Source organism: Vulpes lagopus, chromosome 18, assembly GCF_018345385.1.
Source record: "Vulpes lagopus strain Blue_001 chromosome 18, ASM1834538v1, whole genome shotgun sequence".
NCBI classification, from domain to species: domain Eukaryota; kingdom Metazoa; phylum Chordata; class Mammalia; order Carnivora; family Canidae; genus Vulpes; species Vulpes lagopus.
Genome location: NC_054841.1, coordinates 24190619 through 24214397, shown reverse-complemented (window position 1 = coordinate 24214397; position 23779 = coordinate 24190619). Strand labels below are relative to the sequence as shown.

At 37.8% G+C, this 23779-nt stretch overlaps 1 protein-coding gene across 6 annotated transcripts in view; it reads left to right on the top strand.

Annotated features, from left to right (window-relative positions):
• ITCH (itchy E3 ubiquitin protein ligase) overlaps positions 1–21380 on the top strand; it is a 156752-nt gene extending 135372 nt beyond the window's left edge. For 5 of the 6 annotated variants that reach the window (XM_041732262.1, XM_041732259.1, XM_041732261.1 and 2 more), the window contains 5 exons: positions 5113–5233; positions 5687–5791; positions 8365–8461; positions 14628–14700; positions 17455–21380. In XM_041732262.1, coding sequence (XP_041588196.1) covers positions 5113–5233; positions 5687–5791; positions 8365–8461; positions 14628–14700; positions 17455–17554 — 496 coding nt within the window. In that variant the 3' untranslated portion in view covers positions 17555–21380. Of the gene's footprint in view, positions 1–5112; positions 5234–5686; positions 5792–8364; positions 8462–14627; positions 14701–17434 lie in introns of all 6 variants that reach the window. The other variant, XM_041732264.1, reaches the window with a different exon arrangement.
• Positions 21381–23779: the final 2399 nt, after the last annotated feature.

The window sequence follows — 23779 nt, the reverse complement described above, 5'->3', positions numbered from 1 at the left end:
TAACATTGAGTCATTGAAAAGAATCTGAAATTTATATGCAGATATTTTTGTGGGGAGTACTCTAAGATCAGATAAAATTTATAAGTAAAATAATTTATAATGTATCCTCTCATGCTTGCTGAATTGATTGATACTTTAGTGTCAAGAGTTATGGTTCATTCACATAATCTCAACACCAGCTCTGTTAGAGCAGCGTTAGTTTCCATATATCTGCTTTTTCTTGAGTTACAGTTTCTGGGTCTCTTGCTTGCTTTTTCACTTTTTCAATATTAATATATTCACTCCAGCCTTCCTGTGACTAGTATTTGTGTAATAGATCTTCCCCTATCCTTTAGTTTTCAGTCCTGTCTCTGTGTATTTATTAAAAAAATTTTTTTTTTAAGATTTTATTTACTCATGAGAGACACAGAGAGAGAGAGGCAGAGACACAGGCAAAGGGAAAAGCAGGCCCCATGCAGGGTGCCCGACATGGGACTCAATCCTGGGTCTCCAGGATCACACTGGAGGCAGCACTAAACCGCTGAGCCACCCAGGCTGCCCTGTATATCTGTGTATTTAAAGTATGTTTCTGACAAGTAGCATATTCTTGGATCTTAATATTTTCATCCAGTCTGATAATCTTAACTTTTTAAATGCACTGTTTAGTACCATTTACATTTAATATGATTACTGATATGGTTGGAGTGAAGTCTGCCACCTTGCTATTTGTTTAATTATCCTAACTTCCTTTGTTCTTCCTTTCCTGCCTTCTTTTGAATTAATAGTTTTTTTAACCTGTCAGATTTTTTTTTTTTTTGTCAGATTTTTTTAAAACTATCCCTCTTTAATTATTTTAGTGACTGCTCTAATGATTATAATACATATCCATAATGTCTCACTTATAATTAATGTCTCACTTATAATTAAGATTATATACATATTTATATAACATATAATATTACACTACTACTTGTACAATAGTAAGAAGCTCATAATATAATTTCAGTTATCTCTAACCATTTGTGCAACTGTTGTCAGATTTCTTACCTTATAAACCACATTATTATTAGTTCTTGCTTCAAGCAATTATTAGATGTTTTTAAGTTTTTATTTAAATTCCATTTAGTAGGGTAGCCCTGGTGGCTCAGCGGTTTAGCACCGCCTTCGGCCCAGGGTGTGATCCTGGAGACCCGGGATTGAATGCCATGTCAGACTCCCTGCATGGAGCCTGCTTCTCCTGCCTGTGTCTCTGATGCATGCACGGGCATTCTCTCTCTCTCTCTCTCTCTCTCTCTCTCTCTCTCATGAATAAATAAAATCTAAATAAATAAATAACAAATAAACATAATCTAAATAAATAAATTCATTCATTCATTCCAGTTAATATACAGTATAAGATTAGTTTTGGGTGTATGTTATAGTGAATCAGCCCTTCTGTACATCATCCTCATCCTCATCTGGTGCTCTTCACAACAAATGTGCACTCCTTATTCCCCACCACCTGCGTCACCCATCCCCGTACCCTGTCCCTTCTACCAGAATTCCAAATTCTGAATTCAGAATTCAATTCTGAATTATAAAGAGTGTTTCTTGATTTGTTTTTATTTTTTTCCTTTTGTTTCTTAAATTCCACATACAATGAAGTCATATGGTATTTGTTGTTGTCTGACTTACTTCATTAAATATAATAATCTCTAGTTCTATCCACGTCATTTCTTCCTGCAGAATTTTCTTCTGCTTTTCCATCTGTGACCATGTCCTTTCAGTTTAAAAAACTTCATAATTTTTCTTAGTGTGCAACTTCTGGCAATAAATTCTGATTTAGAATTCTAAGCTTAAGAGGGTTTTTCCCCTGTTTTTTTTAGCATTTTCAATAATGTCATTCTCTTGTTTTTGATGATGTGAGCCATTGGCTTTTTTGTTCTGAGTGAGTGTGTTTTCTGTGGTTTTTCAAAGAGTTTCTCTTTAATTTTGCTGTTTAACATTTTGACTCTAATATACTCAGTTAGGATTGCTTTTATAGTTATCCAAGTTGGCATTTGCTGAGCTTTTTGTATCTGTGATTGATGCCATTTCAGCAGTTGTGGAAAATTTGGAGACATTATGATATTCCCTTTGCTTCGTTCCATCTCTGCATACTTCAGACTTCATTTAGATGCATATTTAACCTTTGATACTATCCCATCTCAGATACTGTATATATTTTTTATCTTTTTTTTTTTTTATCATTTTGATTGACCTGCTTTTGAATTCACTGTTATTAAGCCCATCCAATAAAATTTTCATTTCTAGATACTCAGATATTCTGTAATTTCCATTTGGTTCTAAAACATTTTTAATAGCTTTTAAAAATTCTGTCTGCTAACTTCAACATTAGACTATCTGTGAGTCTAATTCTATAGACTTATTTTCCCTTGTGTATGAGTCACATTTTCCTGCTTCTTGGCATGTATAGTCATTTCTTATTGTGGATGAGACACAGTAGACTCTGGATTCTTTGTTCTTCCTCTGAAGAATATTGAGTTTTGTTTTGACAGGCAGTTAAATTAAGGGTAGATCACATTGATCCTGTGGAAGCTTGCTAGAGCTGGTCTATTTCCATTTTCCCTTTAATCCTAAAACAACCTTTATTCCTAAAACATGGCCCTTTCTGGGGCAGCCCGGGTGGCTCAGCGGTTTGGCGCCACCTTCGGCCCACGGCCTGATCCTGGAAACCCCGGGATCGAGTCCCATGTTGGGCTTTCTGCATGGAGCCTGCTTCTTCCTCTGCCTGTGTCTCTGCATCTCTCTCTCTCTCTCTCTCTGTCTCTCATGAATAAATAAATAAAAATCTTAAAAAAACAAAACAAAACAAAACAAAAAAAACATGGCCCTTTCTCCTTAACGATGGAAAGCCTAAGGTGTTTACCATGTAACTTTGTGGGATGTAAACTTAAATTTTGTCCACTGGCACAAGGTAGCTGCTGAAATTTCTGCTTGAGTCTTTGACTTTTCAGTTGTTGCTTTGCACAGGGTTCTTTGGAGGCTTATCATTCTTTACATGTGTATTGTATTTAGCAATCCGCTAAGGATTTGAAGTAAATTCCTGTGCAGATTTGGAATTTGTCTTCTTTCTTTCTGGGATTTTTCCATACCAGTTTTGGTAGCTTCAAACTGGTAATAACCTCATGTCTCCTCAGCCCAATGAGACTGTTGCTCTCTGTTTGAGCTTCATTCTCTCGTGCTCTCTAAACTGGGAAATGCCCTCAGGAGAAAAGCCTATTAGTAATATGAATCTGTTTCAATGTGTCAACCTACTTCTAGAATGTTACGCCCAGTAATTTTTCCCTGCCTTTGATTTTTCTCTAATGCCTTCAAATAGTAGTTTTTGGGGGTGCCTGGGTGGCTCAGCAGTTCAGCGCCTGCTTTCAGTCCAGGGCGTGATCCTGGGGTCCCAGGATCAAGTCTTGATTTGGGCTCTCTGCATGGAGGAGCCTTCTTCTCCCTCTGCCTGTGTCCCTGCCTCTCTCTCTTTCTCTTTCTTGTGTGTGTCTCTCATGAATAAATAAATAAAATCTTTTTAAAAAATAGTAGTTCTTTTTAAGAACATGCCCAGAGTTTATCATTATAATCACCAGGCAGATTAGTCCATTACAGCCTACACTGCCATTTCCCAAAATTTCGGAGGCTTCAGCAAACTTTAGGACTTTTTTGGTCAAGTGATCAAATACCAAAAATATATATTTTTGTTTGCTCATTAAAATTATTAAAAAGTTAGGATCCCTGGGTGGCTCAGTGGTTTGGCGCCTGCCTTTGGCCCAGGGTGCGATCCTGGAGTCCCGGGATTGAGTCCCGCGTCGGGGCTCCCTGCATGGGGCCTGCTTCTCCCTCTGCCTGTGTCTCTGCCTCTCTCTGTCTATCATGAATAAATAAATAAATCTTTTTTTTTAATTGTTAAAAAGTAAACTTACACTAAAATGGAAAAAAAAACCCAGCTTGTATTTGTTGTGATTTTTAACTCTGTTAATATGTCCCCAGTAGATGAAGATTAAAGTCAAAGTTGGGGTTCCTGGGTAGCTTATTCATGGTTAAGCATCTTCCTTTGGCTCAGGTCATGATCCCAGTGTCCTAGGATTGAGCTTCTTGCTCATTGGGGAGTCTACTTCTCCTTCTCCTTCTGCCCCCCATCTCTCTTGTGCTCTCTCAAATCTTTAAAAAAAAGTCAAAGTTGAAATCTAAAATCTTCAGTAGAGATTTTTGAGAATTTTTATTACAAGTATTTTTTTTTAGGATTTTATTTATTTATTCATGAAAGACACAGAAAGAGAGAAGCAGAGACATAGGCAGAGGGAGAAGCAGACTCCATGCGGGGAGCCCAATGTGGGACTTGATCCCGGCACTTTAAGAGGATCACGATCATACCCTGAGCCGAAAGCAGATGCTCAACCTCTGAGCCACCCAGGTGTCCCCCTTAAAAGTATTTTAATTCAAGGGGCACCTGGCTGGCTCAGTCAGTTAAGCTTTCGACTTTTGGTTTTTGCTCGGGTTCTGATCTCAGGGTGGTGGGATCCAGCTTCACTTCGGGCTCCCCGCTCAACAGGAAACCTGCCAGAAAGTCTGTCTCTCCCTCTTAGCTGTCCCTACTCCTTGACTTACACACACTCTCTCACTTGTGTGCACACTCTCTCTAAAATAAATCATCAAAAGAAGTATTTTTATTCAAAAACATTGGCAAAGGAGAAATCGATTAAGTTAAAAGCTTAAGAAACTTTTGCAGCATATGAACCCTTTTAAGTTGCTGATTGAAGCAGTTGTTAAATTGAGTCAATCAGAATTTGAGCACTGAATATTTGGCTATAAAGAAATTATTACTTTTTTGGGTGATAATAGAATTGCGGTTGTTTTCAAAAAGAGACTATCTTGCAGAGATACATGCTGAATTATTTATGTTTAAAATGATAGTATATGATACTTAGGGTATGGGTAGATACATAATAAAATTGGTGTACTGAAGCTGGGATATATATGTGGTTCATTCTATCCTACTTTATAAATATTTGAAGTTTTTCATAATAAAGTTAAAAAAATTTTATACTCAGAATTTAAAGGTAAAATTTAAACTTCCTGATAGCTTTTTCAATATTTATTTACCAGAATGGTAGCTGAATGGAGGTTGTCTCGAGGTGTTGAAGAACAAACACAAGCTTTCTTTGAGGGCTTTAATGAAATCCTTCCCCAGCAGTATTTGCAATACTTTGACGCAAAGGAATTAGAGGTAATGTGTTTTTCTTATTTCCTCTGCAGCATGCTGGTAAATAATGCCTTCAAGGGTCTGCTTTCAGCTCACTTTCTTACCTTTCCAGTAGCAATAGCATTTTTTATGCTAGCAGGATGTTTTGAAGCATCCCTAGTGGTTTAAAAAGTCCATAATTTATCCAAAAATATAAAAGTGTTACCCTCCCAAAAAAGTATTACTATTAGAACGTCTCTACAGTGAGTGACTTATTTACCTGACTATATGTATATATGACACCATCAATGGAAACTCAACTTTCATAAATAATGTAGATGCAATTCTTAATGCACAGCTTATAAGCCTAAGCCTTCCGATTAATTTTTTTTTTTTTTTGAAATGTTGAATATTAGTCTTTCCTTCTCTAGGTCTAGCATTTTTATATAGGTTGTAAAGAAACCATCTTTTTTTTCTTTTTTTTTCAAATCTCCAAAGGTCCTTTTATGCGGAATGCAAGAGATTGATTTGAACGACTGGCAAAGACATGCCATCTACCGTCATTACACTAGGACAAGCAAACAAATCATGTGGTTTTGGCAGGTTTGTCTCAGTTTATTTCTATTGGCAGATACATCATAATTTTTTAGAAATTGCTTACCATATATGGAAGAAAGTCATAGAACAAACTGTACTAGTATATTGAAGTACTTCATTCCATCCTATGCTTGATAATAAATGAATAGACTGTATAATTGCTAAGTTATGGAAGCAACCCAGGTGTCCATTGATAAATGAATGAATCAAGATGTGGTGTATGTGTATACACACATGATGGAATATTATTTAGCCATAAAAAAAGAATGAAATCTTAAAAAAGGAATGAAATCTTGCCATTTGCAATATTATGAATGGATCTAGATGGTGTAATACTAAGTGAAATAAGTCAGCCAGAGAAAGACAAATACCATATGATTTCACTCGAGTGGAACTTAAGAAACAAACAAAGAAAAAGAATAAGCCAAAAAACAGACCCTTAACTAGAGAGAACAAACTGATAGTTACCAGAGAGGAGATAGGTGGGATGGGTGAAACAAGTGAAGAGGTTTAAGAGTACACTTACCCTGATGAGTACTGAGTAATGTATAGAATTGTTGAATCACTATATTGTACACTGAAACTAATATAATTATGTTAGTTATATGGAATCAAAACTTCTAAAAAGAAAGATTTTAATAGCATTTTTAAAAGACTATTGCTGAGTAGGCAACATACACCTTGCACCTTTGCCCAAGAGTATAAGAACTCCAGATGATGATTCCGCTGCATTTGATCTAAATGCTTTTGGAATTTTTTTTTTTTAAGATTTTATTTATTTATTCATGAGAGACACAGAGAGGCAGAGACACAGGCAGAGGGAGAAGCAGGCTCCATGCAGGGAGCCCGATGTGGGACTTGATCCCGGGACTCCAGGATCATGCCCTGAGCTGAAGGCAGGCACTAAACCTCTGAGCCACCCAGGGGTCCCTGGGTTTTGGAATTTTATAGAACTGTCTAAAGTATGGTTTTCACCATTCATACTTCATTAAGACTATATAATATTTCAGAAGGCAAGACTTAAGGGAGTGACCTGGTTTGGAATCATAGTGTGTCTTCAAAAAATATCTGCTATAAGCACATGAGAAGATATTCAAAGGACTAATCATTAGGGAAGTGCAAATCAAAACCACAATGAGATACTATTTCATATCCATTACTAACATGGCTGTTATCAAGAAATAGAAAACAATCATCCTTGTTGAGGATGTGGAGAAATTGCAACTCTCCTGCATTGCTGGTGGGAATGTAAAATGGCACAACTGTGAAAAAACAGTTTGAAGCTCCTCAAAAAGCTAAATATAAAATTAATATATCTAGTAGTTTTCCTACGTATACCCTAAAGAAATGAAAGCTAGGACTCAAACATATACTTGTATACCTATGTTCATGATAGTGTTATTCACAAAAGCCAAAAGGTAGAAGCAGCTTAAGTGTCCATCAACAGATGAATGGAAAGATGAATGTACACTTACAATGGAATATTATCAAGCCTTAAAGAGAAAGTTAATTCTGGCAGGCTATACCAGGGGTGAACCTTAAGGAGGTAATGCTGAGTTAAATAAGCCAGTCACAAAAGGACAAAGATTGTATGATTCCATGATTCCACTTATATGAAGTGTCTAGAATAGGCAATTCATAGAGACAGAAAGTAGAATAGTGATTAACAAGGGCTATTGGGTGCTAGGGGGTGAAGAGATAAGTTTCATGAATTTAAAGTTTTGGTTTAGGATGATAAAGTTCTGGAAATAGTGCTAATGGTTACACAGCAATGTGCACCATACTTAATGCCATAGAATTGTATGCTTAAAATGGTAAATTTTGTTATATTTTACCACAATAAAAAAATAAAAAATTTTAAAATGTCTATTACTTATGTAAAGATGAACTGAACTTTTATAACTAGGATTAGCATTGTAAAATACTTGACAATAGTACAATAGGATAAAAATTATTTACCAAAACTATTTGGCTGAATCAAAACACTTGTGCTACAGGCTAGAAAGTGTCTTCCATAAACCTAATGTTTTGAGTCAGAGTTGTAGGAGTTGAAAGCCACCTGATTCTGGTAGAGAATAACTACACTAAAACCTAGAGAACATTGAGAAGAGGTTTTTGAGATATATCTGGGTCAGAATTCTATGAGCTAGATTTCATTTGTTCATAAAACCAAAAAGTCTATACTGATTTAAGCTCTGCCCTATGTAACCACATAAATATCCTATAGGACAAGCATATCTGGGAGGTAGAATAAGGGGCTGCTCTAGAAGAGTTAATCTTGAAATTTAGTGAGTAGGAAGCTTTTAGACCCAGGGCACTTTTCTTTTTCTATCTCCCTGAAAGGATGTGGTCCTAAGATATATATAGGGAAAGGTTGGCAGGGCTTTGACAAAAATGGAGAAGCTCCTCCATCCACAGTGGTAGGGAATAGTCATTATCTAGTGCATCTAACACTGCAAGATCATTTGAAATGATGGTTTTCCATTCTTGTTTATGCTAAATGTAACATAAGACCTATAGATCTCTTTATATTTATGTGTTGTTTTTTTTTTGTGTGTGTGTTGTTTTTTTTTTAACAGTTTGTTAAAGAAATTGATAATGAGAAGAGAATGAGACTTCTGCAGTTTGTTACTGGAACCTGCCGATTGCCAGTTGGAGGATTTGCTGACCTCATGGGTATGTATAAAAAATCACTTTTCCTATACAGAAAATTTTTTATCACACAGTTATATCAAATCAATGTGTATACAACTTATCAGAAATAACAAAGACAAGAATAAACATTCCTAACCAGTCACAGTTAACCTGGATTTGTGTAAACTTTTAATTCACTTTGTTGTCTTCACCTCTAGAAAAGTTTTTTTTTTTTTTTTTTTTTTAAGATTTTATTTAGTTATTCATGAGAGACACAGAGACACAGGCAGAGGGAGAAGCAGGCTTCCTGCAAAAAGCCCGATGTGGGACTTGATCCCGCATCCCAGGATCACGCCCTGAGCCAAAGGCAGATGCTCAATCGCTAAGCCATCTGGGTGTCCCTTTTTTTTTTTTTTTAAGATCACCTCTAGAAATTTTTAACCCTAAGTCTAAGATCCCACCTTTTATTTTTTAAATATTTTATTTATTTATTCATGAGAGATGCAGATTGAGAGAGAAAGAGGCAGAGACACAGGCAGAGGGAGAAGCAGGCTCCATGCACGAAGCCTGATGTGGGACCTGATCCCGGGACTCTGGGATCACACCCTGAGCCAAAGGCAGACACTCAACCACTGAGCCACCCAGGTGTCCCTAGATACCACCTTTTAACTTCATAAGATAGCAATATTCTATATGTAAATCTATTTGGTCATTCAGTCACTTGACAAACATTTTAGTGTGTCCTATGACTGTTGGTTGTATTATATATATATGTGTGTGTGTGTGTGTGTGTGTGTGTATATACATATTTTAATATTTTATTTACTTATTCATGAGAAACACACAGAGAGGTAGAGGCATCGGCAGAGGGAGAAGCAGGCTCCCTGTGGGGAACCTGATGCGAAACTCAATTTCAGGACCTGGGATCACAATCTGAGCCAAAGGCTCAGCCAAGGGCTGACAAACCCAGGATCACAATGTGAGCCAAAGGCTCAGCCACAATCTGAGCCTTCAGCCAAGGGCTCAACCACTGAGCCCATAATACAGATGCCCCTGTATTATACTATATTTTAATGATGCATTTAACACTCTGTTGTACTTGGAGCTCCTTGAGATACAGATCCGTATCTTCATCCTTTTATTTCTGGAGCCTAGCATAGTTCTTGTCACATAGTAGTCACTGATCAAAATGTGTGTTGTTTGGAAATGACTGATCATAAATTTTGCGACTGATAATAAATTAAGTAAATTCCAATCTTAAACACCAGCATTGTGCCAGGTACCATAGGAGAATAGAAATTATGATCAATAAGCCTATTTCAGCTGAAGCAGAGAGTTATAATTGAAGAACTAAGTAGGCAGTTTTGGATACAGTGACTAAAAGCCAGACCAGAAGAGTTTGGACATTACTCTGAAGGTATTGGAAGCTGTGGAAGCTTTTGAAGAGAGGAAAACTTGCTGAAGCTGCATATTAGGAAGATTTGATAGCAAGGTATAGCGTGCATTAAAGGAGAAACCTGAAGGGAGGAGAGAAGAAAATATTGGAGCAATTGATCTTAAGAGATGGAAGTACAGATGGAAAAGAAGGGATAAATGCTAGAGAAGTTCCAAAGGTAGAAACAGGATTTGATTAGAAGATGAGCTATAAAGGAAGAACGTCAAGGATAAAACCATGTTTTGAAAAATGGAAAAATAGAGAAGTTGTAAAGTGTAAAGAACATGGTTTACAGTTTTTGAGGAAGGATAATGAGTGGCTTAGAACCTCCTGACTGCCAGACAACCCCATACAAAACTAGAGAGCTAGAGGGGCAGTTTATTTTATTTTATTTAAATTTTTTATTTATTTATGATAGTCACACAGAGAGAGAGAGAAAGAGAGAGGCAGAGACATAGGCAGAGGGAGAAGCAGGCTCCATGCATAGGGAGCCCGACATGGGATTCGATCCCGGGTCTCCAGGATCGTGCCCTGGGCCAAAGGCAGGTGCTAAACCACTGCGCCACCCAGGGATCCCTAGAGGAGCAGTTAAGTAGATGTTACCAAAGTATGAGTTTAGAGGGAAGAGTAGAAAGGGAAAATAGAGTCATTAGAGCAGTGACACTTGAAGCTATTAGAATAGATTGGCTCATGCAGAAATAGAATACAAAGAATAGAGGGCTGATGCTCTCATCAGAGGGATGAGACAGAAATATATACTAGAGGCAGACTTAAAGGATTTAGAGCCCAGAGAGTAAAGAGGAGAAATAAATATTCCAGTGTCTCAGAAGCAATATAGAAAGGAGATTTTTAACCCAGAACTAGAGAGGTTTCAGAGAAGGTTTATTACTAAGTTTTTGGAGGAGGGGCACCTTTTGAGAATGCTCTCTAGTTTGATAAAGAAGAACCATGTTGCTGCTTCAGGAAGTAAGGTAATGACCAAAATGAGGAAAAAATTGGTACAAGCTTCAGTATAAACTAGAAATCCTATTATTAAAGAGATGAGAACTAGGTCTGCTCTTGGAAATAATATTTGGGGTTAGGTAGAGCTGTCTAAAATAACACGGAGGATACCTCTAGAAGGCAGAGAGGAGATTGTGGTTCATAGAATTTTAGAGGCCATCTAGTTTAACCTTCCACTTAGTGTAGGAGAAAGTTAGAAGAATGGTATATGCATCACATCATTACTTTGACAGATCTAACATCCCATCTCTATAACAAATATTTTTAATATCCTCTATTAATATTCTGGAATTGGTATAGATGTGGGGTGCCTGGGTGGCTCAGTCGGTTAAGCATTTGCCTTTGGCTCAGGTCATGATCCCAGGGTGCTTGGGTTGAGCCCCATGTCAAGTTCCCTGCTCAGTGGGGAGTCTGCTTCTCCCTCTTCATCGGCCCCTTCCCACCATTCATGTGTTCCCTCTCTCAAATAAATATATCTATAAAATCTTAGAAAGAAATTGGTAGATATGAAAGTACCTACAATCTCAAAAAACACATAAATTTATCACCAACATTTTTAAGAAGTGACTTATAATGAAATAACATTTAGTTCAATAAATGTATATTTGGGTACAACTGTTAGAAGACACCAGTTAGTAGATACTTGTTCCTCGGGTTTAAGATTAGACCAGAAACCTTTCTGCATAATAAACACTGGAATATGAAAGAACAGATAGAAAGAGCAAGAAATAATAGACTTAAATATGATAAGAAAAAGGGGGAGGGATGCCAAGTGGCTCTGTTGGTTAAGTGTCCAACTCTTGATCTCAGTTCAGGTCTTGATCTCAGGATTGTGAGTTCAAACCCTGCATTGGGCTCCATGTTGGGCATGGAGCCTACTTTAAAAAAAAAGAAGAAAGAAAAATAATCTAAATGAAGTGGGGGTAATAGACCTGTCCAAATAAATTACAGATCATCAAAGTGGAGAAAAATGGAAATCCCACTATAGGCCAAGGCTCTGATACATACAAAGTCCTCAGAGACCGTATTATTTAAAAGTTGAAATGGGTTGAAAATAGGAGCATAGGTGCAAAAGTCCACATAGAATTTGTGTGGTTTAGGGGCAGTGTCAGAATAAGATTAAAAACAGCAGGCAACCTCAAAATAATTTCATTGTATATAATGTATACAACTTGATGTCTTAAAAAAAAACAACAACAAATTGATGTCTTACCATTCTATAAAGTTTTAAAAAGCATTTAAGATGATGTGACATATTTGCAGGATAGCTTTTATTAGTGAAATTCACTAAGATCCCTTCATTTACTATTTCTCTTTTAATATTTGATTCTATGTCTTTTGACTGCAATGCAGACTCTTCTGTTATGTGCTAATTAACATTATTAAAATATTCCATCTGGAGTACCTGGGTGGCTCAGTGGTTGAGCCTTTGGGTTGGGTCGTGGTCCTGGGGTCCTGGGATCAAGTCCCACATCAGGCTCCCTAAAGGGAGCCTGCTTCTCCCTCTTCCTGTGTCTCTACCTCTCTCTGTGTGTCTCTCATGAATAAATAAGTAAAATCTGGGATGCCTGGGTGGCTCAGCAGTTGAGCGTCTGCCTTTGGCTCAGGGTGTGATCCCAGAATCCTGGGATCAAGTCCCACATCGGGCTTCCTGCATGGAGCCTGCTTCTCCCTCTGCCTGTGTCTCTGCCTCTCTCTCTGTGTGTCTCTCATGAACAAATAAAATAACTAACTAAATAAAATCTTTTGTTTATTTTTTTCTAAAGATTTTAAATAAAATCTTTTTAAAAATAATAAAACATTCCATCTTTGTGGTTAGAAATGCTGTAATGAGGGAATGTTCAGAGTGAGTTAACATAATTTTGTGCTTAATTAATCATTTTAACTATCCTTTTTTTTTTATTTTTTAAAGATTTTATTTATTCATGAGAGACACAGCGAGATCAGAGACATAGGCAGAAGGAGAAGTAGGCTCCGTGTAGGGAGCCTGATGCAAGACTCAATCCCAGGACTCCCAAGATCATGCCCTGAGCAGAAGGCAGGCACTAAACCACTGAGCCATCCAGGAGTCCCTAACTCTCCCTTTTTATAATGACTATTTCCTACTGGGCCTTTCACAGAATTACTTGTGTAAACACTATGATGTTATTATTAAAAAAAAAAAAAAGATTTTATTTATTTATTCATGAGAGGCAGAGACATAGGCAGAGGGAGAAACAGTCTCCATGCAGGAATCCTGACGCAGGACTCGATCCTGGGTCTCCGGGATCACGCCCTGGGCCGAAGGCGGCACTAAACAGCTGAGCCACCTGGCCCATTATTCCCACTTTGATGTTATTAAATCAGAAGTACTAATTCATATTTGTACTGGGTTTAGTCAAGAGGGACATGAGAAAATTCTTGAGTATGACTGTCTCACACAATGCAGAACATTTCATTTGCCTGGCCCCTACTAATTAAAAAGTCCAGTAGCATCACCAATCATTGTGATAACCAAAAAATGCTTTCTAGGGATTGGTAGTGACCTTTTAGAAAACCAGTGCTTTAAGATCACCATTCACTCTGTCTACAACAGAAGATAATGAGAGAAGAGGCAAGAAGTGGGTATAAGTGTATAAAGATTCTACAGGACCTATAAGCACAAGCATTGTTAATATTGAATTCACTAGGTTGTTTACATTTTATAAAGTTTTAACAATCTTATATTTAAATCAAGTTTTATTGTATAAGAGAGTGGATTGTAGTTTCCCTATTGTGTTTAAAGCTAAAATTAGGGGATCCCTGCCTGGGTGGCTCAGCAGTTTAGTGCCTGCCTTCGGCCCAGGGTGTGATCCTGGAGTCCTGGGATCGAGTTCCGTATCAGGCTCCCTGCATAGAGCTGCTTCTCCCTTTGCCTGTGTCTCTGCCTCTCTCTCTCTCTCTCTCTCTCTCTCTCTCTCTCTCTGTGTGTGTGTGTGTGTGTCTCTCATGAGTAAATAAATAAAATCTTTAAAAAAAAAAGCTAAAATTAAGCTTCTTAAGTATTCTATTATTAGGTGAAGCATTTTAGTTATAGCATTCTGTTATTCTGGCAAAGGATGCCAGATAAAACTGCATTTTCTTCTTGGCATACATTAACAAAATGGTTCTCAAACTTTAGCACTCATCAGAATCACCTGGAAGCTTGTTCAAACACCTATCGCTGGGCCTTATCCCAAAGTTTCTGATTCACTTCCGTAGGCTTTGGGTACGGCCCATGGATTTGTGGTTCCTTTTTTTTTTTCTTTGAAAGATTTCATTCATTCATTCATTCATTTATTTATTAAAGATTTTATTTATTTATTCATAGACACAGAGAGAGAGAGGCAGAGACACAGGCAGAGGGAGAAGCAGGCTCCATGCAGGGAGCCCGACGTAGGACTCGATCCAGGGTCCCTAGGATCACACCCCAGGCTGCAGGCGGCGCCAAACCGCTGCGCCACTCGGGCTGCCCAAAAGATTTCATTTATTTTAGAGAGATTGTGCACAAGCAGGGAGAAGGGCAGAGGGAGAGAGAGAACCCCAAGCAGACTCCACACTGAGCATGGAACCCAACTTGGGGCTCAGTTTCACAACCCTGACATCATGAACTGAGCTGAAATCAAGAGTAGGATGCTCAACTGACTGAGCCACCCAGGAGCCCTGGATTTGTGGTCTTAAGAAGTTCCCCAGTTACGCTAATGCTGCTGGATTGAGGGGGTCAGAATTTGTGAACCATTGAGTATCAAACTGTGGATGATTTTACTGTTTTAGGGAGCAATGGACCACAAAAATTCTGCATTGAAAAAGTTGGGAAAGAAAATTGGTTGCCCAGAAGTCATACCTGGTAAGTAAAATCAGAGTAGAGAAGAGTAGAGAAAATAGCCTTTTCCAGTTACCCTGTTGATAGTAAAGCCTGTTGGAAATGAGAAATGAAATACTTTCCCCATGGTATTGAATTTTTAATAGCTTTATTGAGGCATAATTTATATACAGTAAAACTACTAAAGATCATAAAGTTACTCATTTAAATTCAGTGATATTTAGTAGATTTTCAGAGTAGTAACTATCAACTAATTATAGATTATTTCTATCACTCCAGAATGGTCCCTTATGCCCATTTGCAGTCAGTCCCTTTTCTTACCCCTGGATTTTTTTTTTTTTTTTTTAATGTGATTTAGGAAAACATTGAATTCTTTGCTGAAAGCAGAGAGAAATCAAGCCTGGATAGCTTTTGAGAGAATAGAAATATTTTTTCATTATAAATGTAGTTTAACCATGTTTCCAATAATGTACAGAACTAAAAACAACCCTATTTTTAATTCACATACAATGTGTTGGAATTCTAATATGAACAATATTTGAACTTCTTTTGTGAGACATTTCATTAACCTTGCCAGATATTCCTTCATTTTCCCCATCTGCCCTTTTTACTTGTTCTAGTGTCTGTTTCTTTATATTTTCGTACATATTACATACATGTGGTTTTTTAAAAATAACATTGGTACATTTGTTGAAAATCAGTTGACATAAATATATGGGTTTATTTCTGGATTCCCAGTTCTGTTTCATTGATTTATATGTCTTTACTTAATGGCAGTACCATACTGTCTTGATTATAATAGCTTTGTAATAAGTTTTGCAATTAAGAGGTATGAATTCTCCAACTTTTTCAAGATGGTTATGGCTCTTCTGAGTCCTTTGGATTTCCATATGAATTTTAGGTTAAGTTTGTCAGTTTCTGCAAAGAGGTCAGCTGGGATTTTGATACAAATTGCTTTGAATGTGTAGATCAGTTTGGATGGGGGGGAGTAAAGTGTTTTATCTTTTTGAAGCTATTATAAATGAAATTATTTTCTTAATTGTAGATTGTTAAGATTAATTGCTAGTGTATAGAAATATAGTTAATTTTTGTACATTAATCTTGTACACATGTACATTTTTTATTTGACCTCTTGTCTCTTTTTCTCAAACTTGGAATAGATTGTGTACCATTACACTCCTGTGAACATTTTATCTCAGTCACCTATGAAAACCAGCCTCGTAATTTTGTTAGGTTCTGTGTTTTCATTTGCAAGAAGTAAGAAAAGTCAAAATTGTAGATTTATTTTCCCTTTGTGGATAGCACTTCTGATCTCAAATATTTGCTTAGGCTTTATCCTTAAAATATAGCAGAGGGGCCAAAGCCTTATAGCAAATTCACTACCTTATAAAGGTAATAACAGTATCACCTCAAATTAGAAGATGCCCCTTAAAACCTCACAGCTAAGAACATGACAGAGAAATTCAGTAGGAATAGATTATTAGATATTAAAGCAGAAAATTGTTTCTTAAGGTAGTAAACAGTCCCCAATTTAAGATGGTTAGACTTAAGATTTCTTGACTTTACGGTGGTGTGAAAGTGATATGCGTTCAGTAGAAACTGTACTTTGAATTTTTAAATTTTATTTATTCATGAGAGACATGGGGTGGGGAGGGGGCAGAGACACAGGCAGAGGGAGAAGCAGGCTCCATGCTGGGAGCCTAATGTGGGACTCGATCCCGGGACTCCAGGATCACACCCTGGGCCGAAGGCAGGCACTAAACTGCTGAGCCACCTAGGGATCCCCTGTACTTCGAATTTTGAGTTTGATCTTTTCCTGAGTTAGCAGTATGTATATGATACTCTCTCGTGATGCTGGGCAGTGGCAGTGAGCTGAAGTTCCCAATCAGCCAGCAATCATGAGGATAAACAACTACTACATTTAAACCATTCTATATCCATACAACCTTCTGTTTTTCCACTTTGAGTACAGTATTCAATAAATTACATGAGATATTCAATAATTTATTATAAAAGGTATTGTGTTCAATGATTTTTGCCCAACTGGAAGCTAATGAGGGTGTTCTTAACACATTTAAGGAAGACTAAGCTAAGCTATATTTGGCAGGGTAGATGTATTAAAATGCTTAATGGGGGATCCCTGGGTGGCGCAGCAGTTTGGCACCTGCCTTTGGCCCAGGGCGCGATCCTGGAGACCCGGGATCGAATCCCATGTCAGGCTCCCGGTGCATGGAGCCTGCTTCTCCCTCTGCCTGTATCTCTGCCTCTCTCTCTCTCTCTGTGACTATCATAAATAAATAAATATAAAAATAAATAAATAAAATGCTTAATGGTATTTTCAACTTATCTTAGGTTTATCCACATGTTACCCTATCATAAGTCAAGGAAGATCTGTACTTAAAAAACTTTTGATAAGAGACCTGTGGCCCACAAAGTGTAGGATACTTACTATGTAGCCCTTCACCGAAAAAATTTGCTGACCACTAATCTAGATTAGGGTGAATAGTAGAGTATGAGAGGACTAACTCTTGGCCCTGTGTTGTATATACACCTGTTGGTTCTTCACCCTACCCTGGAAGGTAAATACTGTTATTCCCATGTTACCAAAGAAGAAAGCAAAATTGAGAAAGGTAAAAGCACTTGTTCAAAGGCCCAGTGACAGAGCTGGGATTTGAATTCAATTTTGCCTGACTTTAAAACCAGTGTTGTTATATACTACACTGCTCATATGATTCTTTATATATTTCCTTTTCTCAAGCTAACAATTCTTACTTTTAGTTTTAATCGCCTGGACCTGCCACCATACAAGAGCTATGAGCAGCTGAAGGAAAAGCTTTTATTTGCCATTGAAGAAACAGAAGGATTTGGACAAGAGTAACTTCCAAGAACTTGTGTCACCAAAGGACAAGAATTTATTTGCAATGTTTGTCCTTTTCCTTCTCTGCTTGTTGCACATCTTGTTGTAAAATTGGGCTGTGACTGTTTAGAGAGTTATTTGAGTGTAAGTAAATTAATGTTATCATTGAGATTTATCTCCCCAGTGATTCTGGATTTCTACTCAATGTTTCCAGAAATCAGATCTGCAAATGATTAGTCAAACCTTACTTAACATGAGATTTAACACAGCAATGAAATCTGCCTTGTCTTATTCTACTAGATTGTTACCTTAACAACAATTTTGTATGTGTGTCAAAAATCTCACTTGGGAATAGATTTTTTTCTTTTAGAGATTTCTGCAGATATGCAGGGAAGTCCCTTGGAAAACGAAATCTGTAAGATCTTAAGCCTTTTGATAAGAGGTATTTGTTAACAGTGCAAACTTAGTCCAGCTTTTGGAGATGTGAACAGACTTCTGGTTTGTGCTCTCCCTCTCATATCAGCCTGACCTGACTGTTGATTTTCCTTTCTGGAGCATGAATCCATGCATCATTTTCCTTGGAAAGTGATGCGAGACTCTTAAATCTCTCTACAAAGTAGTTTTGTTAACTTTGAATTCAGGGAGAAGTTGGTCCCAGCCTGCAAATGACTGTTAACTCTCTTCATTTGGAAGTTTGATTGTTTTAATTACTTTGCAAATACTAAACTTAAACAATATTAACACTGTGCTTCCTTCTCAGTGGTTTTATAAAAGTTAATCTAGAATTGGAATTAATTTAGCTAAATTCATCAAAGGCCATCATTGACCATTTTTGTATGTTCCTATATATAAATCGCATCTATAATTTTATCATAATCCAGAAACTTCAGTTATATTTTATTATTGCTAAGAGTTCAAGTTCTAACTAGAGTACTTCCCAGTCCAAAGAGAGAGGTCAGTGAAACATCCTCTAAGTTACATTTTCATTAGGGAGGGAGAGCTGTGGTACTGGCTAAAAAGAAGGGAGTAATACATTTACTAGCAATACATGCCTAGTAACCACAAAAATGTATTCTCTGTATGAATTTAAAGTCTTCAAACTTATTTCTCTGACACCTTAGAGTAGTCTTTTCCATTCTTTACATTGTCCTGAGTTGGATATTCTCTTCACTCTAAAAATTTTAACAAGTTTTTCCCATGACTATTTAATTTCATACTGCTCCATTAGTATCTGATTAGTGCACTTTTGAACATCTCTATAGTTCATTCTTTTAACTTGGCCTAGCTTAGATTCTGTCTGGGTGGCTGCTGTCAAAGGTTTGACTTTATGGACAGTGGGATGAAGCCTCAGCCAGCTGAGTGCCTATCACAGCTGAAGCCTGAGGAAAGCCTCATAACTCATGAAACAGGACTTTGGCAGGTTTCTGTAGCATAACCTTAACAAGTAGCGCTGAGCCAAAAATAAGAGAGTAGCAAACCCCTGTTCCATAGAGAAAGAAAATGGTTTTCCTTTGTCCCTAAGTATTCTTACATACTGGAACAACAACAAAAACATTTTAAAACTTGTGTATCTGTGCTCTAAAACACTGCCATCATAAAGCAGATTTAAAGTGATTGAAAGGGTTGCCTCATTTAGAAATTGTAAAGGGAGGAGATAGGTTCTCCCCAACCCTATCTTTAGTTTTTTATTCCATATACTCCAGGAAATGTGTGGTCTCCAAAAGCCCTAGTTGTTTCCAAAGTAGGGACTCTGCCTTTTTGTTGGTAGGGGGAAAATGCTATTGCTTTGTCTTACAGAGCGAATGTCTGCCAACTATCCATTCATTATATAAATCTGAACTTTGGTAATATATGGCTGTGGAGATTAAGCCTTCTCTAAAGACTTACTATTGAGGTGAATTCTCATTATAAAATGTAGTTATCTACAATATTTACTAGAGATCTATGAGATGAAATTAAATAATGTAAGAAAGTAGACTTTTTTTTGTTCTACATAATGCTTGATGATTCATTTTAGGGACCTAGAAATATTGTGTGAAAATGTATAAATATCACCCAAAAGGCTTTCTGCCCTATATTTTTAAAATACAGAATAGTTATATTTGAAGTAGCCCTGGCCCTAGTTCTATAGGGTTTGGCTATTTAATATTTTTATGGAAGAAACGTTTAGTTCTGGAAAAGGTAAATGCTTGTATATATTTTTGCAGCCTGGGATCTCCCTATTCCATTTCTTCCTTTAATTTAAGTGGCCACATGTATATGTCTTCCCTGCTGTGTTAGGAAAATGGGGGCTGGATATCCCAAAAATCAGAGGTTATATAAAAATACTACAAATAGACAGCAGACATAAATATCTACCAAATGCTATTTTAAAATTTGGTCCAAACTGAACATTTGGAAATAGATTTATTGTAAGTGTTCAATTAGAGCGATTTCTTAAATCTGAACTAAATTGCTTTTAGAGTCCTTTTTCTTTGTAAGCATTGTAAATGCTAATAAATCCTGTTAATTTTTTTTTTTTTTTTTTTTTTTTACTGCATGTTATGTTGAAATAAAAACAAAGTAAAATGAGCAATTGCCTTATTCTTCTGCTCTTTTGGGAGACTGGGGAAGGCAGCATTCACAGCCTGGGTCAGGAGGGAAGGACCTCACTCGTTTCATCAGATAGAGTGGTTTAAAACTGATCAAAAATAAATAAATAAAAATAAAACTGATCCAGCAGCTCATAATAATAAATTTCTGCTCTGTCTTTTATGATCTTATATCAGAGTGCAGAAGAATGTTATTTCATAAGACTTACAATAACTCTATTTAAAATTCAGGTGTTAATGTTTCATCAAGAGATTGACATACTAATGTCAATGCATCAGAAATTTAAGTGAAAAATGGCTCACTTGCCCACAAAGATCTCATCCTAAATGAACTATTTTAGTCAAGCCCACTCTGCCACTTTTTATATATCTTGTTAATAATCTAAAACGGTATCAGGGATGACTCATGGACTTTAGACTTCTCTATTTCTATATCCTTCCTTGTTTTGGATGTAACTCCATCTGAACTCCCTTAGGGTAATTACTTCTACTTAATATTGTTGGTATCTCCAGCCCCCCCTTATTTTTTGTTTTTCTTTTAAAGTTATTTACGAAACTATTTGTATATATGCTATGCTTTCATTTACTAAAAACGGAATGGCAGCACTGGATTGTATATTACTGTATTGGAGTTCCTTTGTTTTCTTGAACTGTAATTTCAAATACTCAGGTAACTCTACAATTATCACAGGGAGTCAAGTGCTCTTATAAAGGTCCTTCACAGGGCTGCCTCACTTGCATTTCCTTAAAAGATGTAAGATGTGTTTATAATTAAACTTTTTTGGTCCTTTATTTGCACACTGTTCTGTTAGTCTTGAGTAAGGAGGTTTTCCCTACCTGCAGTGAAGCCTTCTTTCTGTATGATTAAGTCTCATAGATTTCTGCCTCTCTGCTTTTCTAAGTGGGCAGGTTATAACCTGTCTATACTGTGGAGTAGGTAAAAAAACAAAAACAAACAAGAAAGACCCACTGAGATGAGACTGGACTTATCACCTATATTGAAGAGAACCAAAATGAAGACATCTGCTTTTCTAAGACAACTAAAGGTGCTCTAAAACAGGACTCCAGCACAGGTGCTGAATAGAGAACCACCAGCTTACTACCAAGACTGACCTCAAAAAACCGTCCTGCTCACTAGCTTCAGTAGACTGCTTCAGTAGCTTCACTAGCTTCAGTAGACTAGCTTCTTACTAGGAAACCAGGTGATCATGCTCTCATATTTAAAATAGAACGAACCAGTGGTAAAAGGCTAAGGGGATTGAGATTTTTTTTTTTTAATGCTGAGTTAACAGTGACTAGAGGACATAAACTGCAGATCCCTCCCAGATCCTGAGAAGTAGACCCTGTCCTATTTAATGCTTTATATGAGCAGCTAGAAAGATCTAGTTTCAGTGTGGCTAAAAAATGGGGTGGCGGGGGGGAGACCAGTCAAGACCAGTCCCTCCCATCATGAGAGAATCGTCCATGGGAAATAGTTCTTATCATCTGGCTTTCTGGCCCCAAACTGTAATACAAACATCAAACAAGACTCAGCTGTGGCTGACTGCTGTTCGCTGGACTTTTTTTTTTTTTTTAAGATTTTATTTATTTATTCATAGAGACAGAGATACAGGCAGAGGGAGAAGCAGGCTCCATGCAGAGAGTCTGATATGGGATTCGATCCAGGGTCTCCAGGATCACGCCCGGGGCTGCCCCTGTTCGCTGGACTTTTTTTTTTTTTTTTAATTTTTTATTTATGATAGTCACAGAGAGAGAGAGAGAGAGGCAGAGACACAGGCAGAGGGAGGAGCAGGCTCCATGCACCGGGACCCCGATGTGGGATTCGATCCAGGGTCTCCAGGATCGCGCCCTGGGCCAAAGGCAGGTGCCAAACCGCTGTGCCACCCAGGGATCCCATGTTCGCTGGACTTTAAATGTCTCCTATTATGTAACTGTAGAACAGAAATTGCTGTCAGCTCCAGCCCATTTCAGTTACCAATTCCTATGTGTGTGTAGGGCTCCTTTATGGTTAGGACATTTTTGGAGAGGATTCCAGGGAATCTTGATGGTTGGCAAGGAGAGGAGGGTCTTCAGTGGAGACCTCAGAAAGACAATGTTCGTCCATTGTTTAGATTTCCATTAAGCAAAGCTGCTGTGGGCAAGAGGGTTTTGTCAAAGCACGCCACAGGGCAGGACCTTGAGAATTTGCAGTTACACATACCAATCACTGAAAACATTCATACTTTTTCCTCATTTCTAATTCAGACCTGCTCGTCTGTCTTCCCTATCCTAGGAACCAGCACTACACCCATATTCACTTAGTCCCCAGGCCAACTGTCATCATTTATTACCATCTCCCAAACATTGTTAGATATGCCACATGTAACTGTTTAGTCTTCCTGGCCACTCTCTAGGATGATTATTTCTATTTTTATTTTATTTTAAAGATTTATTTATTCATGAGAGACACAGAGAGAGAGGTAGAGACACAGGCAGAGGGAAAAGCAGGCTCCCCGCAGAAGCCCAATGTGGGATTCGATCCCGGGATCATGACCTGAGCTGAAGGCAGCCGCCCAACCACTAAGCCACCCAGGCATCCCTTATTTCTATTTTGTAGATAATAAAATGAAGACTCAGAGTGATTAATTTGAGGCTATTCAGTAGCAAGACTGCAAACTGGGATTCTGGACTGTGACTCCAAAGCCTGCCTGTAGAAATGTTCATATTCCATTACTAGTAATATTAACCTTGATCCTTTGATTAAGATGATGTCGGCCCAGTTTTCTCACTGTAAAGTGATTGTCTTATCCTCTTAAAATCCAGACACTCCTGAAAGGAGCGCCAAATCCTTTCCCAATTGAGAAAATTTTTCTTTACAGTGGAAAGAAAAATTGGAGTTAGAATATCTGTGTTGAATCGAGCACCCTCCCCAGGAATGTAGCCTTGAACCAGTCAACATGGAATTTCCTGTCAATACTAGTAAATTTACTGACAGACCTGTTTCTTTACCCTTATAAGGGTTTAAATAATCCGTTCCTTGTTGATAAATTGCTTTCTTTTTCTTATGCCCTCTCTGATTAAGTCTTTGTATAGCTCAGCAGAGCTTCCCTCTCTTAGAAAGGATGCTGCCCGATTCATGACTTGTGTAATAAAGCCAATTAAATCTTCAAATTTATTCCATCGAATTTTGTTTTCTAACAAAGGCTAAAGAACAGAAAATAGGACAACGTAGGACTTTGAGAAGAAAGCTCCACTCTTTTAAAGGTGAGAAAATGAGGGAGCACAGAGATGTAAAGTGGTTTCTCCAGGGTAACCCAGGGGTGGAGCTGAATTCGGAGTCCTAAACCTGAGTACTCCCAGGCTAGCCCTAACCACTCCGAGAGGCTGCCTGGAATATTCCCAAGGGAGATCGCTCTGGAGATCCCAGAGACGCACTCCAGTCCCCGTCCCCAACTTTACCGCGCCTCTGGCGCATTTTGACACGGCGCCTTACTTTGCCTTCATCAGGGCGCAAAGGGGGTCTCGGCAAAACCTCCCTCCTTGCCTTCATACTCGCTCACCGCCGTCCACCCAGGGCTCCCAGAGCCACCTCAGACCTCGGCTGAGCGTCGAAATCCTCTTCTGACACCGCTAACCAGCATCTTTCCGCCAGGAGTTGGGAATTTTCCATAGCTGA